The sequence below is a fragment of the Desmodus rotundus genome, chromosome 1 (genome assembly GCF_022682495.2).
Source record: "Desmodus rotundus isolate HL8 chromosome 1, HLdesRot8A.1, whole genome shotgun sequence".
Classification (NCBI taxonomy): Eukaryota; Metazoa; Chordata; class Mammalia; order Chiroptera; family Phyllostomidae; genus Desmodus; species Desmodus rotundus.
In genome coordinates this window covers 106,185,984-106,213,261 of record NC_071387.1, presented here as the reverse complement: position 1 = coordinate 106,213,261, position 27,278 = coordinate 106,185,984, and the positions used below count along the sequence as shown (strand labels likewise).

Genomic DNA, 27,278 nt, shown 5'->3' with positions numbered 1-27,278 from the left:
ACTGTTGTCATTGTGATTAATTCTTTCATGGTAACAACAGCCACAGCCATCACAGCTCCTGTTAATCAAGCTCTTGGTATGCGCTGAGAGCAATCCATGCACCATCGCAATCACAACCACTTCCTTCAAGAAAGGACTAATGTTCCCTCCAGGTAAAAAATGAGAAAATGGTTTCTCAAAGATATTAAGGATTTTGCCCAAAGTCCCGACATTAGTAAAAGAAAGAGACAAGACTTGAGCCTTCTGTGTATTTGGCACCAATGGCTGGGCCTTTGATAACATGGACATACAGACCCCCAAAGGGAGAAGCAATTTCCTCCATGGGCTCAGCTCTCAGGGCTATTTGTAGACATTGCTTAGAGAACAGTGGAGCATTTTGAAGAGGACACGTCTATAACATTTCTGTAATGTTTACCACCAGCGCCTGTCCCTAGCAAGTGTATGGGAATGCCTGAGACTCTCTTTTTTTCCAAAAATAAAGTTGCTTCCTTCAATTCAGGAGCAGCCCTTCTGTGTGTGACAGCCAGAGATGATGCCTTAATGAACAGGACCTGTTTGTTTTTCTCCTCTCAGGAACAGCTTAATAACAAATGATTATTATTGGCAACTGGTCTTGTCTTTCATTTGGGTCATGAGGAAATCAATCACAGTGGCATGTTAAAGAAAATTCAACAATAAAAAAGGGGGAAAGAGCTCATGCAGGGAAGGGGGAGATATAGAGGGATGGAGCCGCCCTCTGGGGGTGACAGAGAGCATGGATAAGAAAAGGGAAGGATGGTGAAGGGAAACGTACCTCTCTGTGGTTTGAATTCTTCTGATCTAAGTTTGGAAGATGAATGAGGAATGAATCACATTATTCTCTCTCTCTTTTTTTTTTTCCTAGCCAAAGTGGCACCAGGAATCTTAGGTTGCCAGTGTCAGAAAAGCTAATTCAAATTGGCCTAAATAAAAAGAGATAATTATTTGGGACATGTGAGGACAACATGGGTACTTGACTTCAGGTATGGCTTGAACAAGGTGCTCAACAGGGATGTCAGAACTTGGTGACTCTCCATCTTTCAGCTTCACCTTTGGCTTCCTTCTCAGGATTGCATATGGGGTGGCAGGATGGCTGCCAGAAATTATGGCTGGACATCCTTCCAGATTCAAGTCTAACAGTAAGAGAAATTGTCTTTTCCTAGTTGCTTTCTCCACAAATCCTGGAAGTCAGTCTGCATAGAGCAGGTTAGGACATATTCCTACCCTAGAACTAATTGCTGACATTGTGGGGAGTGGATGAGCTAATTGGCTTGACTGAGAGAGGGGAAATGATGGCTCCCAGTGGAAATTCCCTGTTATCAGTAAAGGAAGAAAGGATGATCAGTGGTCAGGATACAAATGCCTATGATGTGGCCAAGGGAGGTTTTGCTTCTCTAAGAAAAGGGATCTGAAAAGAAGGATTCAGGTGCACAGAGCAAGGCCAGTATCTTAGTTACAGTTGGGATGCTATATTTTATTTTGTCTTTTACAGCTGGCAAAAGACAAAATAAAACATAACAACAACAAAATGATGCTCCTGTGTAGCCTCAGGTAATCTGTAATTGCTAACGAACCTGTTTGGAAGCCTTGAGTCAGATGTATTCACCTGCAGAGCACTTGGGTGAAGCCAGCTTCCCCCTTTGCTATGTCCTTGCATAAAAATAAGGGCCTGAATCTCAGCAGGTGTTACTTCTTGGCCAGCTCTGCTAATGATCCAGAAAGCCAGGCTGGGGCCAAGAACATCAATCATTGTGTGGTTTTGAATAATGCAGAGGATGTTGGGCTGTCCTCAACAAGTTGCAACTGGAGTCAAGGAATACATCTCTCCATACATTTGTGCATTATCTCCTCCAGAATTGTAGAAGGGGAACTTGGCTCTGGATGATGAACTAAGACAAGGTCTGGAATCCACAGACATGGAATTTCCAGGCTTACTATTCAAGGTTAGGATACCAACTGACTAATGATTTAGCCAACAGTTACATGCTTAATATCAGGGGTATCAAACTCATTTTCACCAGGGGCCATATCAGCCTCATGGTTGCCTTCAAAGGGCTAAATATAATTTTAGGACTGTAAAAATGTAACTACTCCTTAACTAGGGGCAAGGAGCTCAGCGCCCCAGCCAGGTAGAAACAAGGTGCTGGGCCAGATAAAAAGGTAGAGGGTGGGATTTGGCCTGCAGGCCATGTGTTTGCTACCTGTACTTTATAGTATCTTCAATGTAGGATGCCCTCTGGGCACAGATCAGAATTCCAAAGGGAAGAGCAGGGCTGGCTCATTCAAAACCCCAACATACCCAAAGTTCCAGGTCCCCTCCCAGCTCCCCTGCTGGGAGACACTAATGCTGCATTTAACAGAGGAGTTATTTGGAATGAAATTGGCCTAGGAATTACATCCAGACCACTTTCCCTGATCTACAGGACACTCACTGTGTGATATGGCCTCTGTTTACTGTCCTAACTCACCTCTCATTGCTCTCCTTGAAATCTCAGCTGTTCTGACCTCTCTTCTGTTCCCTGAACTTGCTAAACCCTTTCCTCCCTTTGCACATGCTGTTCCTTCTGCATGGATGGTTCTCCTTATCCACACTCCACCCCTCAGCTTTTCTTGGCTGACTTTTCCTTGGCATTCTTTTGAGCAGCACCAATGTAGCCAACCAACTGATCTAAAGTGGAGCTCCTCTACATTCCACCCCATGCCTGAACTATTACCTCATCTGCTTTCTTGGAAACTATTTTATATATTGATTTCCTTTTTCCTTGTCTATCTCTTCCCATAAGACTGGAAACTTCATTCAAAGTGGATACCCCTGGGAGGCCAGGTCATTCTCCTCAGGTCTCTGTCCAGGTGGCATAGAGGAGCATAGGGCTCTGCCCCATGACGTACAGTCACTTCCCATGACATTGGAGAGAAAGCCAGGCCTTCAGTCTGCACCTGCATATTCCTACAGCTTCTCAGAGTACTTTGGACAATGACTGAGGGGACAAGCCATGCAGTAAACATCTAGGAAAGAAGAGAAGAACAGAAACATTAAAAGCAGGGACTTTCACTTTGGTACCTTCTTCGCTAGATTCAATTCCCCCAAACAATGCCTGGCATGTGACTGAGTTTGTTAAATTATGGAATGAATGAAAGGCAATCAGTAGATGAATTTTTTTTTCTAGAGCAGTACATCTGGCAGGTTCATTCAAATACATAAGTACTAGTCTCCTTTTCTGCCCACTGGCAGACTTACAGACTCAGAATGCTGTTCCTAGTTTCATTCCCAAGGGAGTAGCCCAGCACCATGCAAAGTTTGGAGGAGGACTCAGAAGGGTCTGATGCTCTGCCCTCCAGAACTCTAGTCTGACGGCAGGCGAGATACGTGCCCCTCAGCAACTAGTCAACCATACACACATCAGGGCTGAGAGATGGGAGGTAAAGACAAAGGTGCTGGAAATTCAGAAGGGGAGGAATAAGTGGGAAATGGGACACTAAGAAGTCCATGATGGATGTGGGACTTGGGGCTTGACAAGGTCAAGGCTACCATCGCCACCACTATTTGTATCAACCCAAGCTGACCGAGTGCCTCCTATATGCCAAGTACTTCATGTGCATTATCTCTGAAAATATGTACAGTGACCTTCTAAGTTGGTGGCTGTTACTATTATTCCAATTTTTCAGATGGGGTGGTAGAGACATAAGTTAAAAAACTCACTTGCAGTAAGAAGCAGATCCCAGGTAGGCTGTCAGCAAAGACTGTGTCCCTCCTACAAACCCCACACTCCTTGTAGAAAATGTTTCATACCTGATGGCATCATGACACAGCAAAGAAAGCAGCAAATTAGGAAGCAAGAAGCCCTGCGTCTGTTCATGTAGTACCACTGATTTGGATCAAGTCATTCAAGGCTCTGGGGCCTCAGTTTCCTCACCATGAAAATAGATAAATTGGACTTAGCTATACCAGGTCTTACTGTCCACCAGTATATTCTGGGGCAAATACATATTCTAAGGCTCTTTACAAAGACTGTGATTCAGTGGGAATGAAGTGTAGCCTAGAAATCTGTAAGCATAAAAAATTCCCCAAGTGAGCTGGTGCACAGCTACAGGGTTGGATAGTGAAGGCTTAGATTAGTGTTTTCAACCCTGGCTTCACATTATACTCACCCAGGGTATAAAAAAAGTCCTGGACCCTGTCCCAGACTAACTGAATTGGCACCTTTAGGGATGAGGCTGGCAGGGGTAGGAGAACATCAGCTTTAAAGTTTAAAGACCATTAAGTTCTTGAAGTGTGGCTAGTGTGATTGAGAAACCAAATATTTACTTTTAGTTATTACTTTAAGTTTATATTTAAGTAGTCATATGTGGCCAGTAGGTGCTGTGTTGGAAGCCCAGGCTCAAATGTGGTTGAAGACTTGGTAGCTCTACATAGCTTCATGCCTTGATTCCCAAATTGTAGAGCTCTTTCTAGAAAGCATATCACTTAATACCCATGCACTCCACTCTGTTCCAAGAGACCAGACCACAGGCTCTGAGTTAAAACTGGTGTTCCTCTCCTGGTTTCTGAATTGGAGCACTCCAGCCATCTTGGATAGCTCCCTTAGCTGGGAATCCAACAGTCGCCAGAACCTTAAGATTAAACTTCTCATTTGAGGAGTGAGGAGGAGAGAGAGCAGAGCAAAGTGGTATTAGGCTACTTTAGAAGAATGCTGATGGATTTGCTCCTGAGAGAAGCAAACTGGGCCAATAGAATATAAATCATAAAATGGTCCAAGGAGTGAGGATTGCTTGGAAGGGAATTCTGTGTTTGTGGGTGAGCTGATGTGTTTTAAGGAAATTATGGACAAGAAAAAATAATATGGCTTCCTTTGTTTTTTTCCTTCCAAACTCAATAACTTGGATTTATTAGATCATTCAGTAGTCCAATTTGTTACATGTTTATGGAGTACCCGACCTCCCTCAGGTACTGAGATAGAGGCTGAGCCCCAGACACTTGAATCTACACTGTGATGGGTTTGGCATGTGTGTCTGCTTTATCCTGAAGGTTGTAGGAGTTCCTGAAAAAAATTAAGCAGCAGGACACAATCCTCAATTTGAACATTCAGAAGAGTTCCATTAGCAATGTGGAAGGTGGGTGAGAGAGGAAGGGGTGAGACTGGGTTAGGTACTTTATAGTTTGAGAGAACTTCTGTTGGTCTGAACATGAACAGGTAAAATAGGGAAAGGAAAAAGAAGTAAACCTGTGGGGTGATGAAGAAATAATAGATGCTTCTGAGCTTCAGTGGTGGTTAACTGCAGTAGTAAGTATGGGAAGAGAGCCTTCTTCCTCACCGATACGGGAAAAATGGACAGAAAAAAAAGTTATAAAATGGTCCAGAGAGTGGCGGTTGCTTGGGATGAAATATTGTGTTTGTGAATGATGGATCTGATGTGCTTTTGGGAAATGGCACATGAGAGTGATTTCCCCTCTCAGCCCCAGTCTCCTCCATACACTGACTGCCAGTTGATGCGAGATCTTTGACATTGATTCTCATTTCTGGGGGATTTTCTTTTCTGGTTGGGTGCCTAAAGAAAGACTTGAGTGGGCCCTGGCCAGGTGGCTCAGTTGGTTGGAGCATCTCCCACACACCAAAAGGCTGCAGGTTTGATCCCCAGTCAGAGCACATACCTAGGTTGCAGGTTCCATCCCCGGTTGGGGTGCATATGGGAGGCAACCAATCGATCTTTCCCTCTCACATTGATGTTTCGGTTTCTCTCTCTCTCTCTCCTCCCTTTTCTGTGTCTCTGAAATCAATAGATACATCCTTGGGTGAGGATTCAAAAAATGTTAAAAAAAAAAAAAGAGAAAGATTAAGTAGTGGTTATTCAACATACATACAGAGACACACATTCTGTTTCCTGTTCTGCACACCAGAAATCACTTTCCCAGCAGCTAAGCATCCAGATTCTAGATTCAGATGACCTGGTCTGGAATCCTGGCCCTGCTGTGTACTAGCAATGTGAGTTTGGGCAAGTTAGATGTGAGAGAGAAACGTCGATGGGCAGCTTCCCATACGCACCCCAATGGGGGATCGAACTTGCAACATAGGTATGTGCCCTGATGGGGAATAGAATTCACAACCTTTTGGTGTATGAGAAAATGCTCCAACCAACCTAGCCACCCAGCCGGGGCTCATCATTATCCTTTTTGTTGGTAGCCACTCTTGTAGGCAGAAGGAAAATAAGCTATGGAAACGAAGGCGGGGTTGATAACAATGCCCAGTTCTCTCATGCTTCCTGGGGATGAGCTTTCTGCTCATTTATTTTCTTACCAAATATTTATTGGGACCCTACTATGTGTCAGACATTGTGCTAGGCTTTGAAAACACTAACTTGAAAAACATCCTGCCTTTGAGATGAGGTAGAGAAAAACAAGTCAGTGTTAAGAGTTCATATACTCCTGTCACAGAAATTCAGTTTCCATTGGACTGGCATGGGGCAGAAACATTGGTATTTTTAAATAACTTTCCAAGATGTTTTCTTGTGCAGCCAGGAATGAGAGCCACTGTTGTGTGTAAGGAAACATTAGATGGCACTTTGCAATAACTGAGCTATTGTTAGAATGGGGCCACCTGGATTTTAGGGAAATCACTTAACCTCTCCCCCTCTGTCTTTATGAGAAATGCCAGCCATGAATGTTATAACCACTTGCAATACCTCATCTCTTGGGGAGTTAGAATCAAAGAGATAATGGGTGTCGGTGTCCTTTATAGCCTTTGTCAATGAGTAAGTGAAATGAAAGTTGGTGTCAAACAGCATTAAACATCAGGCCTTGATACCCATGGAGTCAGGTCTCACCCTGAGGACTCAGTCAAGCTCTGGAACATTCTAGAGTGTTAGAGTGATACCTCTGTCATGTGGACTGAAACAGAGTTGAGGGCAGACACCCAGAATCCCACACTTCCCTGCCTCCCTCGCTCTGGGTTTAAAACAGTTTGTTCTGTGTTCCACAGAGCAGTGAGCATGGGGAGAGAACTGCTTTTGCTTCAGAACCAAAGTGGGTGTCTGAAATCTGTTCCTCTCCCTCTGCTTCACGCTGCTGGAGAGGCTGGTGCCAGAGGTGGTCAGAGACTGATCTATGGAATCCAAAAAGGACAGGCTGAGTGGTGGCAGGAGGAGACTAAGTGCAGGAGGGACGGCCTCTGCTATCCAGGCAGGAGGCAGGAAGAATGTTCAGGGTCCTGAAAGAAAGGACCATTTGGCATATCAGCTGCCAGGCTCTGGGAATGTGGCCAAATTCCCTCATCACCTCCTGCCAGTCCATAAAACTACCTTAGAAAAACCCACAGCTAAACGTGAGCCTCTTCAGTGCCTCGCTGTGCAATTCTGTTTTGCAAATAACTCTTGCTTCCATCCCTTCAAGGGGATTACAGTACCTTTGTTCCACAGTGGTTTGTGAAGTTTGTTTCAGATGGTGGTGGAGGTGAAAGTGGTGTAAAGGTAGCTGTGTGAGGTCCATGAAGGACATGAGTGATAGTTTCTCCCCAAAGCATTATTTGTCACTGCAGGAAAAGACAGTTCCTTCTCTTCATGCAGACTCCTTGGGCTTAGGGTGAGTGGGCTGGTTTTCAGGCGGGGCGGGGGGGGGGGCTGTAAAACTAGCATGCCAATAGATCTGGTGATACTAGTTTCTGAAATAGGCTAAGGATCAACTTAGGTTTCTGGTGTGTCCCTGTGGTCTGGAGGACAGCTGATGCGGAGAGGAGCCCCCAGGCTGTTGGAGTCCGCATAGACTAAATAAATGAATAAATAAAAATGCAACCTCAGATACGGAATTCTTCCCTTTCAGTTTATGTTTAAACCAAGGACATTCTTCTCAGGCTTCATTCACACATTCATTCACTCATGCATTTCCTCACCCTCCATTAAGTGATGTGTCATGTGCCAAACCTTCTGCCAGATTCTGGGGACAGAGAGATGAGGACAGCAAAATCTCTGCCCTTGAGCAGTTCACAGTCTTGTTGAGGATGATTTAAAATGATTAATCAATCCAAGAACATTGGATTTCTCCAAAAGCTACTGTAGGGAAAAAGATAATTATCCAAAGTCTTGAAATCTGTTTTCCACTTTAATTGATTTAATTAGGTAAAATTCATAGAACTGTAATGTTGGAAAGGGCCCAGAAGGCATTTATTCCTATTTTTTCTCTCTGCCTTCAAGCCACACTGCACTCAAATTATCCCCCTAACCCATGCATTTTTGAAAAGGGGAGTGTTTTGAAGAACTAAAGCTTTTGGGCCATTCAGATGAAGCTTTCCATTCAGTGAGAGCCTACAGGAAATACTGTGCAGACTTGTTCAAAGAAGTGAGGTGCATGGCTACAATGTATTGTTCCGAAAGAACTCTTCACACACACACACAATGGAATCCCTATAGCTGTACTACTAAGTTTGTGTTAAGTACACATGGTAAATACAGAATACAAAATGAAAGCGTGGCTGCAATATGATAAGGACCCTTGGAGAATTCTTTCAGTTTCCAGAAAGAAATATATCTAGCATTTGTGAAACTGTGTTTTGTTATAACACAGAGCCATACCTTCTGTTTCGTTGGCATTTTTGCACCATAGTTTAAGCATCTGCCGTAGGCAGATCTTCAGTGATCCCAAGATGGCTGTGGTTTGTGTTGGAAAGGGTGCTGGATGTGTATTCACTGTCTGAGTTTGGATGCTCACTAGTTGTGACCATTTTGAGCCTCTTTTCCCCCTGTTAACGATATAGCAACCTCACAGGATCATCATGGAGATTTGACAGGTCAAGGGGTGTGAAGGTAATTTGTAAATTTTGCAACCTGCCTTTTGTAAATGGAAATTTGTTCTTGTGATTAGATCACAGACTTGGGGAGATGTGAGGACTATTAGAAACCCTTCAACCCCAAGTTACCTTTACTTGGTATAAGAGCATTCCGCAGCTCCCCCTAACGCTCAGAATAAGGTCTAAGCCCCTGAGGCCATATATGATGGAGTTCCTGCTGAGCTGTTCAACATCATCTCATCCCCTCTATTTTGCAAACCATAATGCGTTTATCTCCAATTCCTGGAATAATCACCATGTATTCTCCAGGCTCCTCTGACTCCAATGTCCACTCCTTCCCCCTCTTCCACACCTGGATTCTCCTTCAACATCCTTTTATGTCTCTCTCAGCTGCCAGATTATGGAAGTTGCCTTTCCTCAAACTCCTACCAGATCTATGAAGGCATAGGAAATGTCTGTGTCTGTCTTATATACTATTGTTTCTCCAAGCTTTTAAATGATGCTGCATTTTTAGGTGCTCACCAAATATTTGTTGATTCAGCCAATAGATGTCCACTCAGCATTTATTACACTATATTACGCAGGAGTCTAGAACACAAGTTACAGAAATTCTACTCATGTTGGCTCAAGTGAACATGGGAACTTGTTGGCTTATAAACCAGCAGGTCCACAGTAAATGACTTCAGGCACAGCAGCCTCCAGGTGGTCCAAGTGTGTTGTCAGGTATTTGTCTCCATGTACTGATCTTGGTTTGCCTCTGCTGGCTCCATTTTCCAGTTATGAGCCTGGGGGCCAGAGAGAGTTCGTTCTGTTAGAAACATATGGACTCAAAAGGGCAGGATGAATGGGATGAGCTAGAGAAAAACGAGGAGAATACATGATGGGGGGGCAAAATAACAGATGGTCTTCACTATACCAGGGTGTGGGCTGTAAGTTCAGGGCTCCTCTCACCTTTGTATTTCCAGTATCTGTTCCAGGGTGGGGCATACAGTAGGTGCTCAGGAATGTTTGAGAATGAATAGATATGGGATTTATTTTCCTTCACTTCTAGGAAGGAGCTTCTTTGAGCCCATAAAGACAGATGGTGATATATAAACTTCCTTCTGTCTCATCCTGTTTTCCTTTTTTTTAACCTGTTGGCAGGATCCGACGTCTACCTTCTTCCAATTTGGAGCGTCCATCCAGCAACAAGCCATGGTCATGCTGAAGATCATGCAGGATTACGACTGGCATGTCTTCTCCCTGGTGACCACCATCTTCCCTGGCTACAGGGACTTCATCAGTTTCATTAAGACCACCGTGGACAATAGCTTTGTGGGCTGGGACATGCAGAATGTGATCACCCTGGACACTTCCTTTGAGGATGCAAAGACTCAAGTCCAGTTGAAGAAGATCCATTCTTCTGTCATCTTGCTCTACTGTTCCAAAGATGAGGCCGTCCTCATCCTGAGCGAGGCCCGCTCCCTTGGCCTCACTGGGTATGATTTCTTCTGGATTGTCCCCAGCTTGGTCTCTGGGAACACAGAGCTCATTCCCAAAGAGTTTCCATCAGGACTGATTTCAGTCTCCTATGATGACTGGGACTACAGCCTGGAAGCGAGAGTGAGGGACGGCCTGGGCATCCTAACCACTGCCGCGTCTTCCATGTTGGAGAGGTTCTCCTACATCCCTGACACCAAGGCCAGCTGCTACGGGCAGACAGAGAAGCCAGAGACCCCACTGCACACTCTGCACCAGTAAGAGGAGGCGGTTTGCTTGTCTCTCTTTGCTTGGGATCAGAGTGATGTTGTTGTTGCTGTTGTTTGTTTGTTTAAATACTAAGGGCAACACACACTCATTGCTGAAAATGTGCACTAAAAATTGAGAATGTTGTGTATGTGTTTATGGGATTTTTTTTGTTTGATTCTGCACTTCTCTCCCTGCTTCCACTCTTCTCTCCTTTTTGTTTTTAAGTAACTTCATGTTTTGTTTCTTGCAATTTACTTTCCTTTTATTCAACAATACACCTTGGGAAACCTACACTTGAGATCTATCTATCCATCAATTCTCTATCTGTAGATATATGCATGTGTATATATGTAGATATGTGTGTATACACACATGTATGAATGTGTGAAGATATGTGTGTAGAGATATATGCACATACATATGCAAACATATATATGAATATCTACATTCTTTGTAACTTACACATTGTGTTCTTTGATAGGAACATACCATAATTTATTTATAACCTTCATAATGATAGAAATTTTGGTTGTTTTAGGTTTTTTCCACTAGAAACTAAAATGTAGTCTAATCATCCAACATGTCTCTTTATGCACTCGTGTGAGTGTTTCTCTAGGGTTGATTATGAGAAGCAGTATTTTGGGGTCACAGAGCATATGCATTTGAAAATTTAAGCATCTATTGCCCGATTATCCTACAGAGTAACTAAACCAATTTATATTCACACCAGCACTTTGTGGAATCACTTGACTTCCCACATCCTCACCAGCATATCAACATTGGGCAGAACCGGCCACACCAGTGCTCCTAGTCTCTGAGTGTGTATCTGGATTTCTCTCCTTCTCATGTCCTAAATATTTCTGTAGGTCACTGGAAATCTTGGCAAACACCACTTATGAAGCTGCATTATATTTCTTCACCTGGATATATCATAATTTATATAACAACTCCCATGTTGGTGGACATTTAAGTTAAAGTTTATGTTTCTGAGAAGTGTCATTGTTCTTTGTGGTCCAGCATTATGGCTCAGCTGTTGAGATTTAACACGATCACACTCGTACACCCATTTTGCATGTGTTTGCCTGATGATTGCTGATTTAATCCATGCTTATCTTTCATATAATGAGCAGTGTAGCACTGTGATTAAGGGGCTGGGCTCTAGAGTTAGACTCTTTAGGATTTATGTCTTGCTTCAACCACTTTCTATATGACTTGGACAATCATTTTACTTTTCTAGGCCTCAGTGTTTTTTGTTGCAAAGCAATGATAATAGCCTCTAATTTTCTAGGCCATGGTTCTCAAACTTTGGCGTGCATGAGAATCTTGGGTAGAGCTTGTGAAATCACAGACTGCTGGGACCCATACTCAGAGGCTTGAATTTAGAAGGTCTGGGGTAGACTCTAAGAACTTGTAATTCTAACAAGTGCCTGGGAGAGGCTGATGTTGCTGGTCTGGGGATCATGCATCAAGAACCAATGTTCTAGGTATTGTAAGGATTAAGTGAGGTGATGCGTGAAAAGTGCTGCTTAGCACAGTGCCTAGCACCTGGTAGGTATTTATTGGCTGTCAGAGTGATCAGTGAAGTTGTTTTTGGTCATCAGGAATGATAGTCAGCAGACTAGTTTGGTTTATTATTAGCAGAGTAACACGTCCCTCTGAAGGGTCTCTGTAAGGTTTCAGGACTTTGCAACTGCTATAGTTCAGGGATTACCTCTGGGCTGGGGCTGAAGGTGTGTGTGTGTGAGTGTGAGAATGAGTGTGAGTATACATGTGTGTGCATGTGTGTAACGTGTGCATAAAATTGACATAACCCTGAAAAACTCTTGAATTAAGAAATCATGGTCCTTTGAAATTTCCCTTTCCTCTTCCCCCTTTTAGCGATTTTATGTCTACATTGCTACTTTCAGCATTCCAAATAACTGTCCAAATATCAGGAGTAGAGATAAATCAGTAGGAGACACGGGAGCCTCTCACGGAGGCACGATTGCTGCCAGCCAAAGACAAGAGCTGGGCTAATGAATTCCTCCTTTTCATTATAACAAGTGCCCTGCAGCTGGAATATTCAGAAATGTGTAATTTTTATGGAAACATAACTCAATTTTAGAGCAATTGAAATATAATATATGTAGGAAAAGGAATTTGAGAAGGATAATTGGCAAAACATTCAGATCTCCTTTCCAGTGACCACCCCAAATTCCATTCCTAAAAAAAGAAAAAAAAATCCTCCTGCTGTGAAGCGCTGTTGTGCTATTTCCAGGAGTTATGCTTTTGAGTGCAGCAATTCTGTAGATGGTATTTCAGCCCCAGAGAAGTAATGCATCAGGTGTGGTAAGCCAGCATCCACTGCCTCGTGTTTAATGAAACTTTTTCCACTTTTGGAGTCCGGTGGTGCTCACCTAGTGTGAGAGGCTGGAACCTGGCACTAGCCAAGGCCCCTGACTACATTTCCTCATTATCATGTGCTTTTTAAACATGCACAGGAATGAGCGAGACATTCCCAAGGCCAGGCGAGTACTGGGAGCTTGAGAAAGCCAAAGAAGGCAGTTTTAAGAAAAGGATTAAGGGCACTACATCTCTCCATCCTCCAAAAATCACTCCTATCATCCAACAGACCCTGTGCTAGTCCCTGTGTGACCTCACCCCTCAAAGAATGTACAGTCTGATGTGGATAGGGGAAGTTTATCTAAAAAAATAACTCAGGTAACAAGAACTCTTTTTTTATTACTGAAAAAAAAAGAATGGTACAGAAAAGTGCCCAGTCCAATAAAACACCCACCCCAATACTTACCACAGAGAACAAAGGCTATCATGCCACATGTGTTTCAAAATTTTGAAAGAAATAAAACCTTACTGATAATGTAGCAATCCTGTTCATACCTCTGCTCAGTCCCACTTCTCTCCCTTTCTCTCCATGGGAGGGGAAACACTGCAACAAATTTGGTGTCATTCAACTCCATCATTTGTATTTCAGTATAGATGTATGTGCAACCTTAGACCAAATATAGCTTTTCCTTAGGTACAGAAATAGTATCTAATGTATTAGAATTAACTTTTTCTCAACATACCATGTTTTCAAGATTCATCTATGAAGATACATGTAATTCTAGCATATTCCACTCAGTTGCTGTGCTATATTCTTTTGTATAAGTGTTCCATCTTTTATTTAATCATCCCCCTTTAATGGGTATTTAGGTTGTTGATAGGACGGGATCTTCAATCTCGGTGGCTGAAGGCGGGGAACAGATTTGTCTTCAGCCTGAGATGGACCCTTCAGCTTGCACAGTGGAGCCCAGGACTCTAGAGTTAGGCGTTCTCACTTTGAGCTTTAAAAGTCACATTTTCCACTGGATTAGAAAGTCTTCTTTTGTAAAGCATCTAGTAAAGAAAAAGCTCTCATTACTCCCGCTATGCAGAAGGGAAGATGTGAATGGCTTCAGAACAGGTTCCTAGGAAGCCATGCCTGATGGTTGCATGTGTTACTGAGAGGATCTGGGGTCCAACATCTCGGGGCTAGATAGTTGTGTCCTTTGGTGGTCCTCATGGACATGATTTGTAATCTTATGCACAGAGCTTGGGTTGTTAGGACACTGTAACAGTGACTTATTGCTCATGATGCTTGACCGGTACAAAGGAAGGCTTGCTGAGGATGATGTGCTAGTGTAATGATCTTACTGTGGACCTGTTTCCATTTCTGGGATATCAGAATTTAAAAAAGTAGGGGAAAGGAGGAAATACACTTTAGTTTAACATTCCTGGTTTTACAGAAGGCACTTTGAAAAGAGCAGTCAGCATTTTCCGAAGTTCAAAAATAGCTCAGCCATGTTATGTAACCTCCTCCTCGCTACCGCAAAGTTATTAAACATCTGTTCCGTCACCAAGCACAGAGCATATCACTGGCAACTCCCAGAACTGTGAAGGTAAACCATTACCTGTTTTGCTGGTGTAGAACCTACACTGTCCTGTCCAGTTCTGTTGCAAAGAATCTGTCCAGTTCATTGGTGATGGGGTCCCCTGGGAGGCAGGGTGGCATCAGGCTAAGAGTGTAGGCACTGGAGCCAGACTGCCTGGTTTGAATCCCTGATTGGAACTCTCCAAGGTCTAAGACTTTCAGCATGTTACTTACTTCCTCCAGGTCTGCTCCCTCAGGTGAAACATGGGGCAAGAAATGTGCCTGCCCCTTAGCCCACAGCTTCTAAATGGTTACTATAATTGAGGAGATTGCAGAAAGGATAGGTAGATGATTTTTAGATCTAAATCCTCTTGCCAAAGGATTGCTTAGGAGGAATATGGTCAGGGGGAAGAAGAGCAGTGTGGCACAGAGAAATTCATGGTCTGGGTTATATGACAGAATTGGTTTTGAATTAGCCACATACTGACCAAGTGTAAGTTATTAAGCACCAGGAACCCAGGTTTGTTTTTTTTTCCCTCTAAAACACGTTCATGTGTGTGTTATAGCCATCTCTTCTTATTGTAGCAGATTGAAATGAAAGTATATACATATAACACTTCTTATTGTGCCTGGTGGGTGGTAGGCATTTCACAAGTGTCATTACTGCCTTCTTATTATTTTATTATGAGAATGATAATCATCACCATCATTATTATTACTTTAACTTACGCTTGTTATACGCTTGTTACGCTTGTTAAAGCTATACACAGGCAGGGAAGTGAGAAATGGAAGTATGTTTCAATCTTATCCTTTAACAACTGAATTGTAACTATATGTCCTGTTGCTCCCATTTTAGTCCAGGGAGTAGGAGTGGAGAAGTTACTGTAGTGCACGTCAAAGAGGAGTGCTCAAGTAGTTGTACAGCCCAAGTAAGTAAGAAAAGAACATCTTCTCCTGGAAGAATTCTGCAGCAGTATTGAAGGGAAGGTTTTTTTTTTTTTTTTTGGCCTTAATTGATGACACCTGACTCGACCACTTATGTGTTTTACATTAACCTCTTGATTTATGAAGTCAGGTCTCTGCTTTAAGAAGCAATGACATTGTAAATCATTACCATGACTGGAAGGAAAGGGATGGAAGGTATGTGAGAGTGAGTTTAATTCATAATTCATATCCAAGTTACATTGATGCTTTTTTCAACCTTTGTTTCTAAAATAAACAAAGAAAAGTTCCTGTTTTAATGACCCATTAGGAGACTGTGCTATCCTGGTTGGCATACTTTTATTTGATAATCAGAATGATCACTATTGGTTCCTTTTGTAATGCCAGCAAAAGAGCCACTCAGTTGATTCTCTGAGCTTGACTGGAATTAAAACAGGGTGAATGTGTTAACTTTTTGCAAGTATTTATCTGTGGGATCACCATATGCTTGACAAACATTTCTGGCAATGACACCAGGCACCCAGAAGACCAAGCCATCCTGTGGGTCTGTGATGTAAATCTGATTGGGGCTCTGGACTCAGGAACAGGGGAAAAGGCTGAGCCTTAAAGAGATGTGTAGTGAGAGAGTCCAGGGGGCATACACCACACTGAGAACTAAAAACACATTCCACAAAGCTATGTGACTTTGTGGGTTGTGGGTTTGGACAGTGTTGTGTTCAAACCCTCTCTTTATCTGGGTTGCCCTGGGCATGTAACTTCACTACTCTGTGCCTTTATATCCTTAATTGAAAAGAGATAATTCTGACCATAGAGGATTATGGAGACCCTTAAATGCATCCAATATACTTAGCCTAGCATTTAGAATGTACTTCACATCCTACAGATGTTAATTCTCCTCCTTCCCTGGACCAGCTGTGTAGTTTGACCTAGACTCCTCATGGGTCCTGATGGACCCATGAGAAGTGGGAGATGTGCTCATTCTGAGAGCTAAGCCAACAGCTTCTCTTCAGCATCATCTCTGTTTGTGGCATCTCTCCTGGCACACAGCCCTCTCTTTTTCGGCTGGAAGTCAAAAGCACCGTATGCCAACCCTGCAATGCAAGTCAATCATTTCCAATTGGCATCCAATGAATAGCTTAACAAATGGTAGAAATCTGACGCTGGCAACTTGAAAGGATCAGAAATTGGCTGTGCCTTTACCTTGAGGGAAAGGTGGTTTGGGTTTGGGGGTTGTCATGCATAAAGTGGAAACAGTGTTCAAATTTGCCTTCACCCAGATTCAGGTCTTTGGATTTGGGGACCAGAACACCTAACAAACAGATATATTGATGTATTTCCTCCAGGGTTGAATATGGGGAAAGTTTCCATTTTGAAACTTGTTAATTTGGTGACATATACTAATAATTTCTTGCAACTTTTTTTCTGGGAAAAGACAAAGCAAAGAAAAGCACCCTCTTTCATACTCTGGTGCCTGCTAGCAGAGAGTATATTGGGGGCAGAGGGTCTTCATGTGTAAGCACTGGGACCAGTTAGGAGACCATGACACCATCTGGTAGAGAGAAGATGGTGACTTGGGGATGGTGGGTAGGCTTAATGCATGTTTTAAAGGTAAAATTAACAAGATTTGATAGATGACCATAAGGCAATAAAAGATGTGATAGTCGATCATTTTTCACTTGTACAGCTGATGGTGCCCTTTACAAAACAGGTGAAGGAACAAATTGGGGGAGAGTGAATCAGGAACATCTACTTTCAAACATGTTCAATTGAACACACTTTTGAGACACCTGGGTAGAAATCTCAAGTAGGTAATTGGAGAGCAGAATCTGATGTCAGACCGAAAATATAATACATGAGTTTTGCGCTTACTTATGGCAGTTAAAGCCCCAGGAGTGGGTGAGATCACACAGGGAAGAATGAGGAATCAGAGGAGGGAACCAGGTGCAAGCCATGAGGAACTGCACGTGAATGCCCAAGGCGGGAGGTGAAGAATGGGGAGAAAGAGCTGGGCTCTGAATTTCAGCTACACTTTTTCCCACTGCGCCCCCCCCTCACTGAATCGAGACCCCTATCCCAATCTTGATTTTGTTGTGAGTCAAGTGGATATCTGTAAAGTATCTGCTGTATGCTAGACATTGTGGTAAGTACTATGGACCTTCCAAAGACCTATAATCTATGGCCATTGCTAACCTACCCAGGTTTACTGCAACCTAGTAGTAAAGTAAAATGTATCACAGGATGAACTGCTAGGAAAACCATCAGAGCAGTGAGTCCTATGAGTCAAAGGAAACCAATACCCTACCGGTCTAGAGCCATGACGTAGGTGGTGAGCCAAGCTTTGGATCTGGACAGATGAGGAGCTGATACTTCAGGAAGGGGGAAACAACCTCTACTTTTTGTTTTATTCTTTTATTTTTCATATAACAAACTTTCTTTTTATTTTTTAATTGAATTTATTGGTGTGATTCTGCTTAGCAAAATTGTACAGGTTTCAGGTGCACAATTCCACAACATATCATTTGTACACTGTATTGTGTGTTCACCAGCCCAAGTCGTCTCCTTCCATCACTATTTATCCCCCTGTACCGTCTTCCACCTCCCCATCACCCCCTCACCCTGGCAATCACCACACTGTTGTCCGTGTCCATGAGTTTTTCCTGTTTTTATTTTTTTGCTCAATCCCTCCCCCTCCAACTCCCAACCACCCCCCTACACCCTCACCGACAGCTGTCAGCCTGTTCTCTATCTATGAGTCTGTCTCTATTTTGCTTGTTAGTTCATTTTGTTCATTACATTTCATGTTTTATTCTTGACATGTCTGTGAAACATCTGATGTCACATAAAACAACAAAGTTAAAAATTCTTTCTACCACAAGAGAGGAGCATGTGGCCCAGTGTGAGGGGTGAATGCTCAGGGCTGGTTCATTTAAAAGCTGTCTTTTGTTTGCTCTCCTGGAAGCATGTCTATGTACTTCCTCGAATGTAGGACAGAAGCCCTCCTTGTCATCCCTTCCAGGTGGGAGCTAGACAGCCAGAACAGGCCTCTTCACCTGCTCTGCTTTTGTCCTCTCGCTTCTCTGCTTCCCCTGTCTCCAGCTGCCGTGTGAGTGATGCCTGCCTGCAGGTGTGACTGGGCCCTTTTGCAGGCTCCTGGTGCCTCAAAGGCTGGCATGGATCCCAGGAATGGAGGAGTCACTGTTCATCCTGGTGATGCTAGCTGGGTTCTGCATGGGAGGCCAACCACATTTTTACACAAGCCCCAAAGGTTGGCGAATGAATTGGCTGATCTGCTGATGTTTGGTGTACTCTTGCCCAAATCCCCATAGCCAGTTTCCTGAGGATTTGTTTCATTTCATTAAGTCCCGTCCAAACACTAGGAATAAACGTACACTGCTCAGTTTCCTGCATGGGAGAGAACAGCTCTCCTGAGACCTGTGCTCATTTCCATCACTATTAATAAAAAGACATTTTAAATTTTAAACTTAATTAATACATCACTATGGGTGGGGAAAGGGGAAACTTCAAGTTTCATTAGTTATATTATGGACGCATATATATTTTAAAGTGTGATATAATAGAACTGTGAAAATACTCATGATACCTACCATGTATTAAGTGCCTCCTTTGTGCCAGTCACTTTAAATGCATTATCCTTTATCCTTAGGTGTGAGTTTGGGTGTTTCTGCTGCAGGTAATAACCAACTAATTAATTTCTGTGATTGAATTATTTGATAGGAATTCCAGAGTGGGCTTCAGGTACAGTATGAGCAAGGTTCTGGTTCTTTTCCCTATGATCTGTTGACTCTGTTCTTTGAGAAGTGTTGTTTTTGTTCTCAGACTGCTTCTTTCATAACCTTAATTTTGCTGTCAGCAACACCTGGGATAACTTCTTTGTTTTTGTCAAATTAGGTCTTGTGCCCATCTTTGGAGCAATGATATCCATTTTGAAAAATGTCATGTACTAAGTGGCTTAATTCTGGACTTCTGACCCAATTACTGAGAAGGTGAATAGGATTTGGTTAAACCAAACCAGACTTACTCTTAGAACTGGGAATGGGTAAGGTTCCCCTAAGGCCCAGGATTCTTATGGGAGGCATGAACTCTCAACAAACATGAGTTCTGTTGACAATGAGGAAGAGGGAAGTGGATGCTGGATAGATGACCAGCAGGTCAATTCTAAAACATGATAACTCCTATTATAGATGAGGAAACTGAGGACCAGAGGAGTTAGTTAACTTGGCAAAAGCTGCACATCTAATATAAAATGAAGCCAGGATTTAAATCCAGTTTTGTTTGCATCTAAACTTCATTATAATACTTTCAGAGGTTGCAAATTGACCTGAAGCTGTTGTTGTGGGCTCACAGAATGGTTTACTGTTTTCAAAATTGTAAGATTTCACAAAAAATTATGTTTTAGCTGATCTCGAGAAACTGATGAAGAACTGATAATAATTCCACATTCCTGCCTTTAATTCTTAAAAGTTGAGGCACTGCATTTGGGGGCAAACCTTTCACTCCTTAGGGAAAACCTGAGAGTTGTGAATTCCCTCCCAATTTTATGTTGCTGTGGTGGGAGTGGGGTTTATGGAGAGTGTGTCTCAGCCTTTTCTATTTGTTTTGATGGGGGTATTTGTTCATTCACCCAATGTGTAGGAATTGCTCTGCTAGCTTCTGGATTTCTTTCACAGGGAAACTGTCCATGTGTAGGTCATGCATGTCAAATGCTTCGTGTATAGCTGTAGGTTCAGTGTGTCCAGGGGAGGAAGTGAATTCAGGAGCCCCCTATGTCGCTTTGTTGTACTGGACACTTCCTCCTCCCTGGAGATGGTCCACTGGATGTGGGAAGTGACCTTTAGATCAAGAAGGGCCTGCTCAATTTACCTTTGTCGCCACCAGGGCCACTTACTCATTTATGTTACCTCCATGTCCTTTTTAAGCACTTTATTTTGTCATAATATGTTTTGTATTTATTTTATTAGTTTATCATAATGATCATTTATAATCATTACCAAAACAAGAACTCAAGTAATAAATATCAGAATGAGTGATGACAGGAAGTTTCGATATCTTACCTCCAGGGATCTTCATACCTGAGTCAGTCCAACAAGATCTGTGGATAACTAGGTCTTTCTCTTTCTATATGCTTGCAGCTTTACTGGTCAAACATCTGGCAAAGTCTCAGAAAGAACTGCAGGTCTATGATTTTCTGTGACTAGAGTCTCCACAGGATTGGAGAGGTGCCTCTAATCTTGAATTCACATTTTCTCAAAACAATATAAAACGGTCTTTTAAAGTTTCAGCTGGAGGTGTCTGGGAGATAGTCATCTGGGATTAAGTGGTCATTTTATGTGACCCAAGGTCATAAACCTATTTCTCCCGTCAACTTACAGGTGAAAATTGGAGTCGTTTGTGCCTGGATTGCTTGCCCACTCTTCAGTAGGCCTGAGCCTACTGAATTACCCAAAGGGAGTTCCCACTTGTCAGATTAAATTAATGTATAGATTGTTTTTCTAAAGCTGGAAGAAAATATTTATTCCGGTAAGAGGTGGGGTGAGTGTCCAGCTTTTCTGCAGTTCCTGAGATTTTTTTTCAGATGAGTGGCAAGTGATGGAGTCTGATGGGACCCGTGTTGTTTGTTAAGAGTAACCGCCGAAAGTATCAGTTTACAAACCTAGTGAAGTATATGGTTCTAATCTGATTTTTAAATGACACTGGGAATTTCAGTATTTGCTGTAAAAATAACTTTTGGGTTTGCAAATTCTAATTTCTAGGGTATGTTCAAAAGATTTAATGGTCATAATTATCTTCATTAAATTTTATCATACTGGCTTCCACATCTGACCAAGACAGGGTAATAGGGACCGGATATACACTACTAAATAACACAACCAAAATGGGCAACAATATATGACATGATGATTTTCAAGACACTGGATACAAGGCAAAATAAGATAGGAAATCAACTACGTGAGTCCTCTGAATGCACCAGCACACGCTGCCTTGAGAGAGTTTCCAGGCTGGAACTTAAGGCTGGGGAACCCAGGTAAATTCTAGAAGCCTCTCTGAGCTGAGCAGATGAAGCTGAGCCCAGGACACAAGGGCAGCTAGAGTTTATAAGACAGCATCTGAGAAAAGTGATCTGCACAAATGGAGAACACTGGAAATTTGCCTAAGGTCCCTCTTCAGTATTGAGCTGAGTACTGATCAATACAAGTGGATGAGGAAACCAGTCAGAGCCAGGGAGTGGAACACCCACGAAGATTAGAAGTAACAGTGCCCGACACTCACGTGGATCCAGAAATAATATTTGGTCCCACCAGCCAGTCTGGGAAACCTCATGATTCACGCATGGAGGATTGGCTTGAGTACAGAAAATTCTTCCCTCAGTAATAGGAAACTGTTCATCATTCAACTACAGGATATGTCCTCAAGTGATGAAATCATGGGAACATGTGGCTCTTTGCTCAGTTGGTTTTTGCTCAAGCCAGTTAGGAACTGATGTCCACATGGAGGTTCATGAATGTGAGGGCCTGAAGAATGGGTTTACTGACCAAAAGACTAAAAGTCTGGGTCTAGATGGATGTGGGTATAATTCTCAGGCAAGCCATGTTCCCTACCATCATGAAAGTTTTTATACTGTGGTGGGTATAGAACTTGTATTAGGGCTCTCCAGAGAAACAGAACCAATAGAGAGAGAGAATAGATATTAAAGAATTTGCTCTTGTGAGGAGACTGAGAAGTTCCAAGATGTACAGTCAGCCATCTGGAGACCCAAGAAAGCCAATGGTGTAAATTGCAATCCAAGAGCTGGCAGGTTTGAGACCTAAGGACCAATGTTTCAGTTTGAGTTGCCAACTCAAGGCAGTCAAGTAGCAGGAGTTCCCCCTTACCCATGGAAGGGTTATTTTTTGTGTTTTTATTCTGTCTGAGCCTTCAACTGATTGGATGAGGCCCACCCCATTGGGGTGAGCAATCTGCTTTACTCAATCTACTGATTCAAATGATAATTTCGCCTCAAAACACCATCACAGACATACTGAGAATAATGTTTGAACACATATGTGGGCACCTTATAACCCAGTCAAGTTGACATATAAAATTAACCATTAGAGAACCCAAACTAAGATTTAGGACATTGGATTCTAATCTAAACTTTGCTTTTGTATGTGGCTGTAATCTTTGGAAAGACTCTGAGCTTTTCTCTGGGTCTCAGCTTCTTCATTTGTAGATTGATGGTGTTGGTACAATAATCTAGAATTGAATTGCGTGATATCAGAGCATGAAGAGACGCTAGAGATCACTTAGACCAATAATTACAAAGTATTTTTCTTTTTTAAACATAAGGAAGCCTCTGGATGCTTGTGCAATAGTATCATGATCCCTGAGGTATAAGTAGTAATTCCAACCCTTTTTTTCCCATTTAAGAAAACGTCATAATGCAAGCAAGTGATTACAGTGACTCTGCTGTAATTTATACTTTTAAAATAATCCATAACATTTGGCTCAGATTTGTAAAAGATATTATTAGTTGCAACAAATTATTTTCAACTGGTTTTACAGCATTAAAATCATAAATTACTTCTTTGTGCTTTGTTACCAATAAAGAAATTGAGGCCGAAAAGACACAGAGTTCATTTTTCACTGATGACAGACTGGTAATGACAAGTGCATGCTATGAGCCCAATTTGTCTTTCTCCCAGACCTAGAAGTATTGCTTCCACTACACCAGTCCTCTCCTTCTAGGTCCTTTGTGATTAATAATAATAGTGTGATGATGATGATGATGATGATGAATGATGATGATGAACTTCATTTTATCCATGTACACCAGTACCTAGCCTAGCATAGACATTAATGAATGTGTTGAATGAATGAATAATGATACTTGCTAACACAGCACTTGCTCTGATCTAAATGCTATGTTAAGCATTTTTACATGCATTATTTTATTCTCTCAACAACTCCATGAAATAGGTGTTATTTTGTTTTCATTGTCACATGAGAAAAATATCTCAGAGATAAAAATGTCTTTCCCAGGGTCACCTAGTAGAGTCAGGATCAAGACTGCCTCTCTGATTTTAGCATCAATCCTCTGATTTTCTGCTTCTCAGGGGAAGGCGAGGCTCCAGGTACATTTTCACGAGGGCCTAGGAAGTTTTCCAGTGCCATAAAGCACATACAAAGGCCCTCCCGTACTGGGCAAGAGTCATTTGCTTGTCTTTTGCATTAATTTATCACAAAAATGTGATGGATGGGAATTCATTGTATAAACCACAAAACATTTCTGAAAACATTACTATTCTTACCATCAATATCAATTACTATTATTGTCAGTATCATGGAGATTGATGTTTGGCACTGCCAAGAAGAAAGCAACTGGCGAACAGAGGGAGAAGCTGGTCTTTCCTGGGAGAATTATCATGAGAATAGTCAAAAGCTCAAACCCCTTTAGACTCTATATATCCCTGAAGAGGGCTACTGAAAATTAACTGAATGCAAAAACTTAAGCAAAAATGTCAGCAAGGGGGTCTCAGTAATTCTGACTAGGCAAAGGAAGGAAATAAAAGCAGAAAGGAAGAGGGAAGCTAATATGTAATTTTGATACTGGTTGCAAGCCAGGTCATAATGAGGTCATCTGCCTAAGTGTTGTATCCACATATATGCTGGGAGGCCAAACCTTTGGCAAACATATTCCACTCAGTACAGGAGATGAGGGAGGAAGCCATCATGCCTCTGAACTATTTACAGACCTTGAGTTTAATAAATCTGCTTTTGAAACAGAGTATTTCTTAAATAGACTTGAAGCCTTGAACACAGGACTGAGATTGTTTGTCTTCAGCCAACTAGGTGAAAACAAAACAAAACAAAACAAATAATAAAAACAGTCCTTTGGCATCTGTTACCCACGTTCATCTGCTGATTGCCTGGAACTCATTCATTCATCTGCCCATTCATTCATGCATGCATTTGTTTTCATTCATTCACCCTTTTATGTATTCAACACTTAATATGTGCCCCATACCTGTAGTAAGTAGCATACTGCTACATACCTACTGCAGGTATGTGACACACACAGTGATGAGCAAAACACACAAAAGCTCCCCACCTAAAGCTCCTATTCTGGTGCGGAGACCAAAAATCACTAAATAAACATGTAATGTCAAGTTGGTATTGACAGGGGTTGGGAAGAAAAATGGAGCAGAGTGAGGGGACAGAGGAGGAAAAGGGGTTATTTCAGATGAAATGGTTGAGAAGGGGAAGTTCTGGCAGATGTCTAAATGAAAAGAGTAAGAAAATGATGTGAAGATCTGAGGAAAGAATGTTCTGGATTGGGGACCAACAAATGCAAAGGACTGGAGTTAGGCAATTGCTCGGACACATTGAGGAACAGTGAGATGGCCAGAATGGCAGAAGCAGAATGGGACATGCCTTTGGAGAATAGACTGCATTCTGTAGGGTCTTAAGTATATGGTGAGGGTTTCGGGTTTTGTTTCAAGTGCTATGGGAAACTATTGGAGAGTGTTAGCAGGAGAGTGAGGTAGACTACAGCAGTGACCCCTGAGCTTGCACAGGTTGTATCTGGAGTCTCATTTGCTTCCTCTTTCCCCTGTGCCATTTAATTTCCTGTTTAAGTTTATCTGAGAGAGAGAAGTTCAGGACTATTTGATTTAGGGCAAGTGTGCAGATATGAGGCCTGGAATTTCTGCTGCCATATTTCTACCATGGAAGAAATCAGGCTAAAGATAAAGGTAACTCATGCATTGGACAGAACTAAGCGAATTATGATATGGAGAAACAGAGCTATGATCAAACTTCACCTGAAGTCCACCCTCTTACTGATCTTTTCCAATGTTAACCATCAGACTCCCTTAGTGGTATAAGTTTGTTCAAGTTAATTTCTAATTGCAACCAAAATTACTTTGATGGATATGCACTTTTGGCAGCTAATCTGTAGTATTATGCTAATTAGTAAATGTATAATAACCTTTAAATTAAGGTGGTTGCCTTTAAGAAAGCTGAATTTGACCAACAAGGGGATATTATAAATAAAAGTTTTAGAAAAACTGTTTTACACAGGACAACTAATGCCCTTTAATTCCAGACAGAAAACTTATTGATGGACGTAATTTGTGTTCCATATATGTTTGTAGGTTTTTGAGAATTCTAGCCTATAAATCTGCAGATTTTGGAACTAGAGTCTAGCTTTTCTGCCACTTACTAGCTGCAGGAGCAGGTAACGAAATGCATGTGGACCTCAGTTTTGTCATCTGTAAAGTGGAGAGAATGCTGGTCTTTACTCGTAGTGGGGGAGTTTAGGAGAATTAAATAGGCTCGAAAAGCAGGTAGCTCAATGCCTGGCATACGCAAAGCGACCTATGAATGTTAGTGCTTGTATAATAATACAATTCTCAGAATGACCAAGAAAAGTGGGACAAAAAATGTCACCTCAATGGCAGGATTGCTCTGCATAGCTTAATTGTGTTTCATTATTCTAATTCCCTGGGGCTTTTTGAAGGAAAAATGGGCTTTTAACAATTTAGAAAGGCAGGCCTTAGGGAGGAAATGAGAGGGAGGCAGTGGTGACATTGTGGAGTAGAATTAGCGTTGATGTTAACTTGCTCCTTAAACAATAGGTAGACACATGGAGCCCTGCAACCATATCTTTCCAGAGGAATCATTTTTTTAATCTAAGAAAAATTTGGGTCCTACATAAGATTGAGATATTACCATATTTTATATAGTCTAAGACTCCAGCAATTACAAAGTGATCATTTTCTTTTCCAAAAGGTTAAAATGCAAGACAACAAAAAGGGGGGGCATCTTAAAATCAATGCAACAGAGTACCAGGGCCTACCATGTCCAGTGTTCTAACTATGTATAAGGTAGGTGATACCTTTATTTTATAAATGAGAAAACCGAGGCTCTGGAAAGTTAAGTGACCTTTTCACGGTCATATCATTAGAGTGCAAAGTCACAATTGCATTTGTCCCTACACTTGAAGAATTTATCTGGTTTACATTTTCAAGCCCTTCAGGGGATACACCAGAGAAAACAAGAGCATGGCTATGTCTAATAGAGAATTTAGACAAAAATGAGAAGCAAATCAAATAAATAAAATAATTATACTTTTTTATGGCTGCAGAGAGGGAAAGCTATGGGGTACTGAGATGGAAAACTTTAAGAATGGGGGGAGCACTTCTTTGTATAGGGCAAAGAGAATGTTACCTCTCTGTGGAGGTAACATTTCATCTAGAAGCTGAAGGATGAGGAACCAGACATAAAAGGAGCCAGAGAAAGTCATTCCAGGCAAAGGGAACAAAGTGTGCAAAGTCCTTGAGATAGGAAAGACTTTGGTGTTTATAAAGAAATTTTAAAAATTTTTACCTTGGTAGACTCCTTCAGTTTTGGTTCTCTCTAACCATGAGACAGCACTGCCCCTGCGGAAGAGATGGTTGAGCATTTGAAGGGCAAGAAAAGCCATGGAGTAGTGGCTGTCAAAGGATGCTAGTCCCCTCCTCATATCAATTACTCAGTCCTTCAGAAAGTAATTCCTTTTAGATATTATGTGAACAACACCATTCCTGTGGAAGCTGGAGGAGATATTTGAAGAGCTTCCATCAAGATCTGGTGGAAAGAGGATGGTAGAAGAAAAGCTGGGGGTGGATAATTCTTGTTGACTTGAGCCAACTCCTAGTCAAAGCTACGTCACAGGGCCAGCTCCCTGCTGGAACACTAGGTGTCTCTGTTAATCCACATAGGGGAAAACATATTGCATTTGTCCTGGGATTGTGGTGGCTCTTTTTTCTAACTTTTTTTTTCTTTTTTTTACTTAAATCCTTTTATTTATTTATTTTTTATTGTTGTTCAAATACAGTTACCTGAATTTCCCCCCACCACTCCCCCCCACCCCAGCCATTCCCACCTCC

General features: G+C 42.0%; 1 protein-coding gene and 1 non-coding gene across 3 annotated transcripts in view; both read left to right on the top strand.

The window, feature by feature from the left end:
- The window catches only part of GRIN2A (glutamate ionotropic receptor NMDA type subunit 2A), a 372,275-nt gene that overhangs the window by 212,540 nt on the left and 132,457 nt on the right, over positions 1-27,278 (top strand). For both annotated transcript variants that reach the window (XM_024571552.2, XM_024571553.2), the window contains one exon: positions 9,936-10,528. In XM_024571552.2, coding sequence (XP_024427320.1) covers positions 9,936-10,528 — 593 coding nt within the window. The remainder of the gene's footprint in view (positions 1-9,935; positions 10,529-27,278) is intronic.
- LOC112315087 (small nucleolar RNA SNORA73 family) lies at positions 2,816-3,026 on the top strand. Its single transcript, XR_002975852.2, has one exon. It is a non-coding gene; the product is annotated as a small nucleolar RNA SNORA73 family (small nucleolar RNA).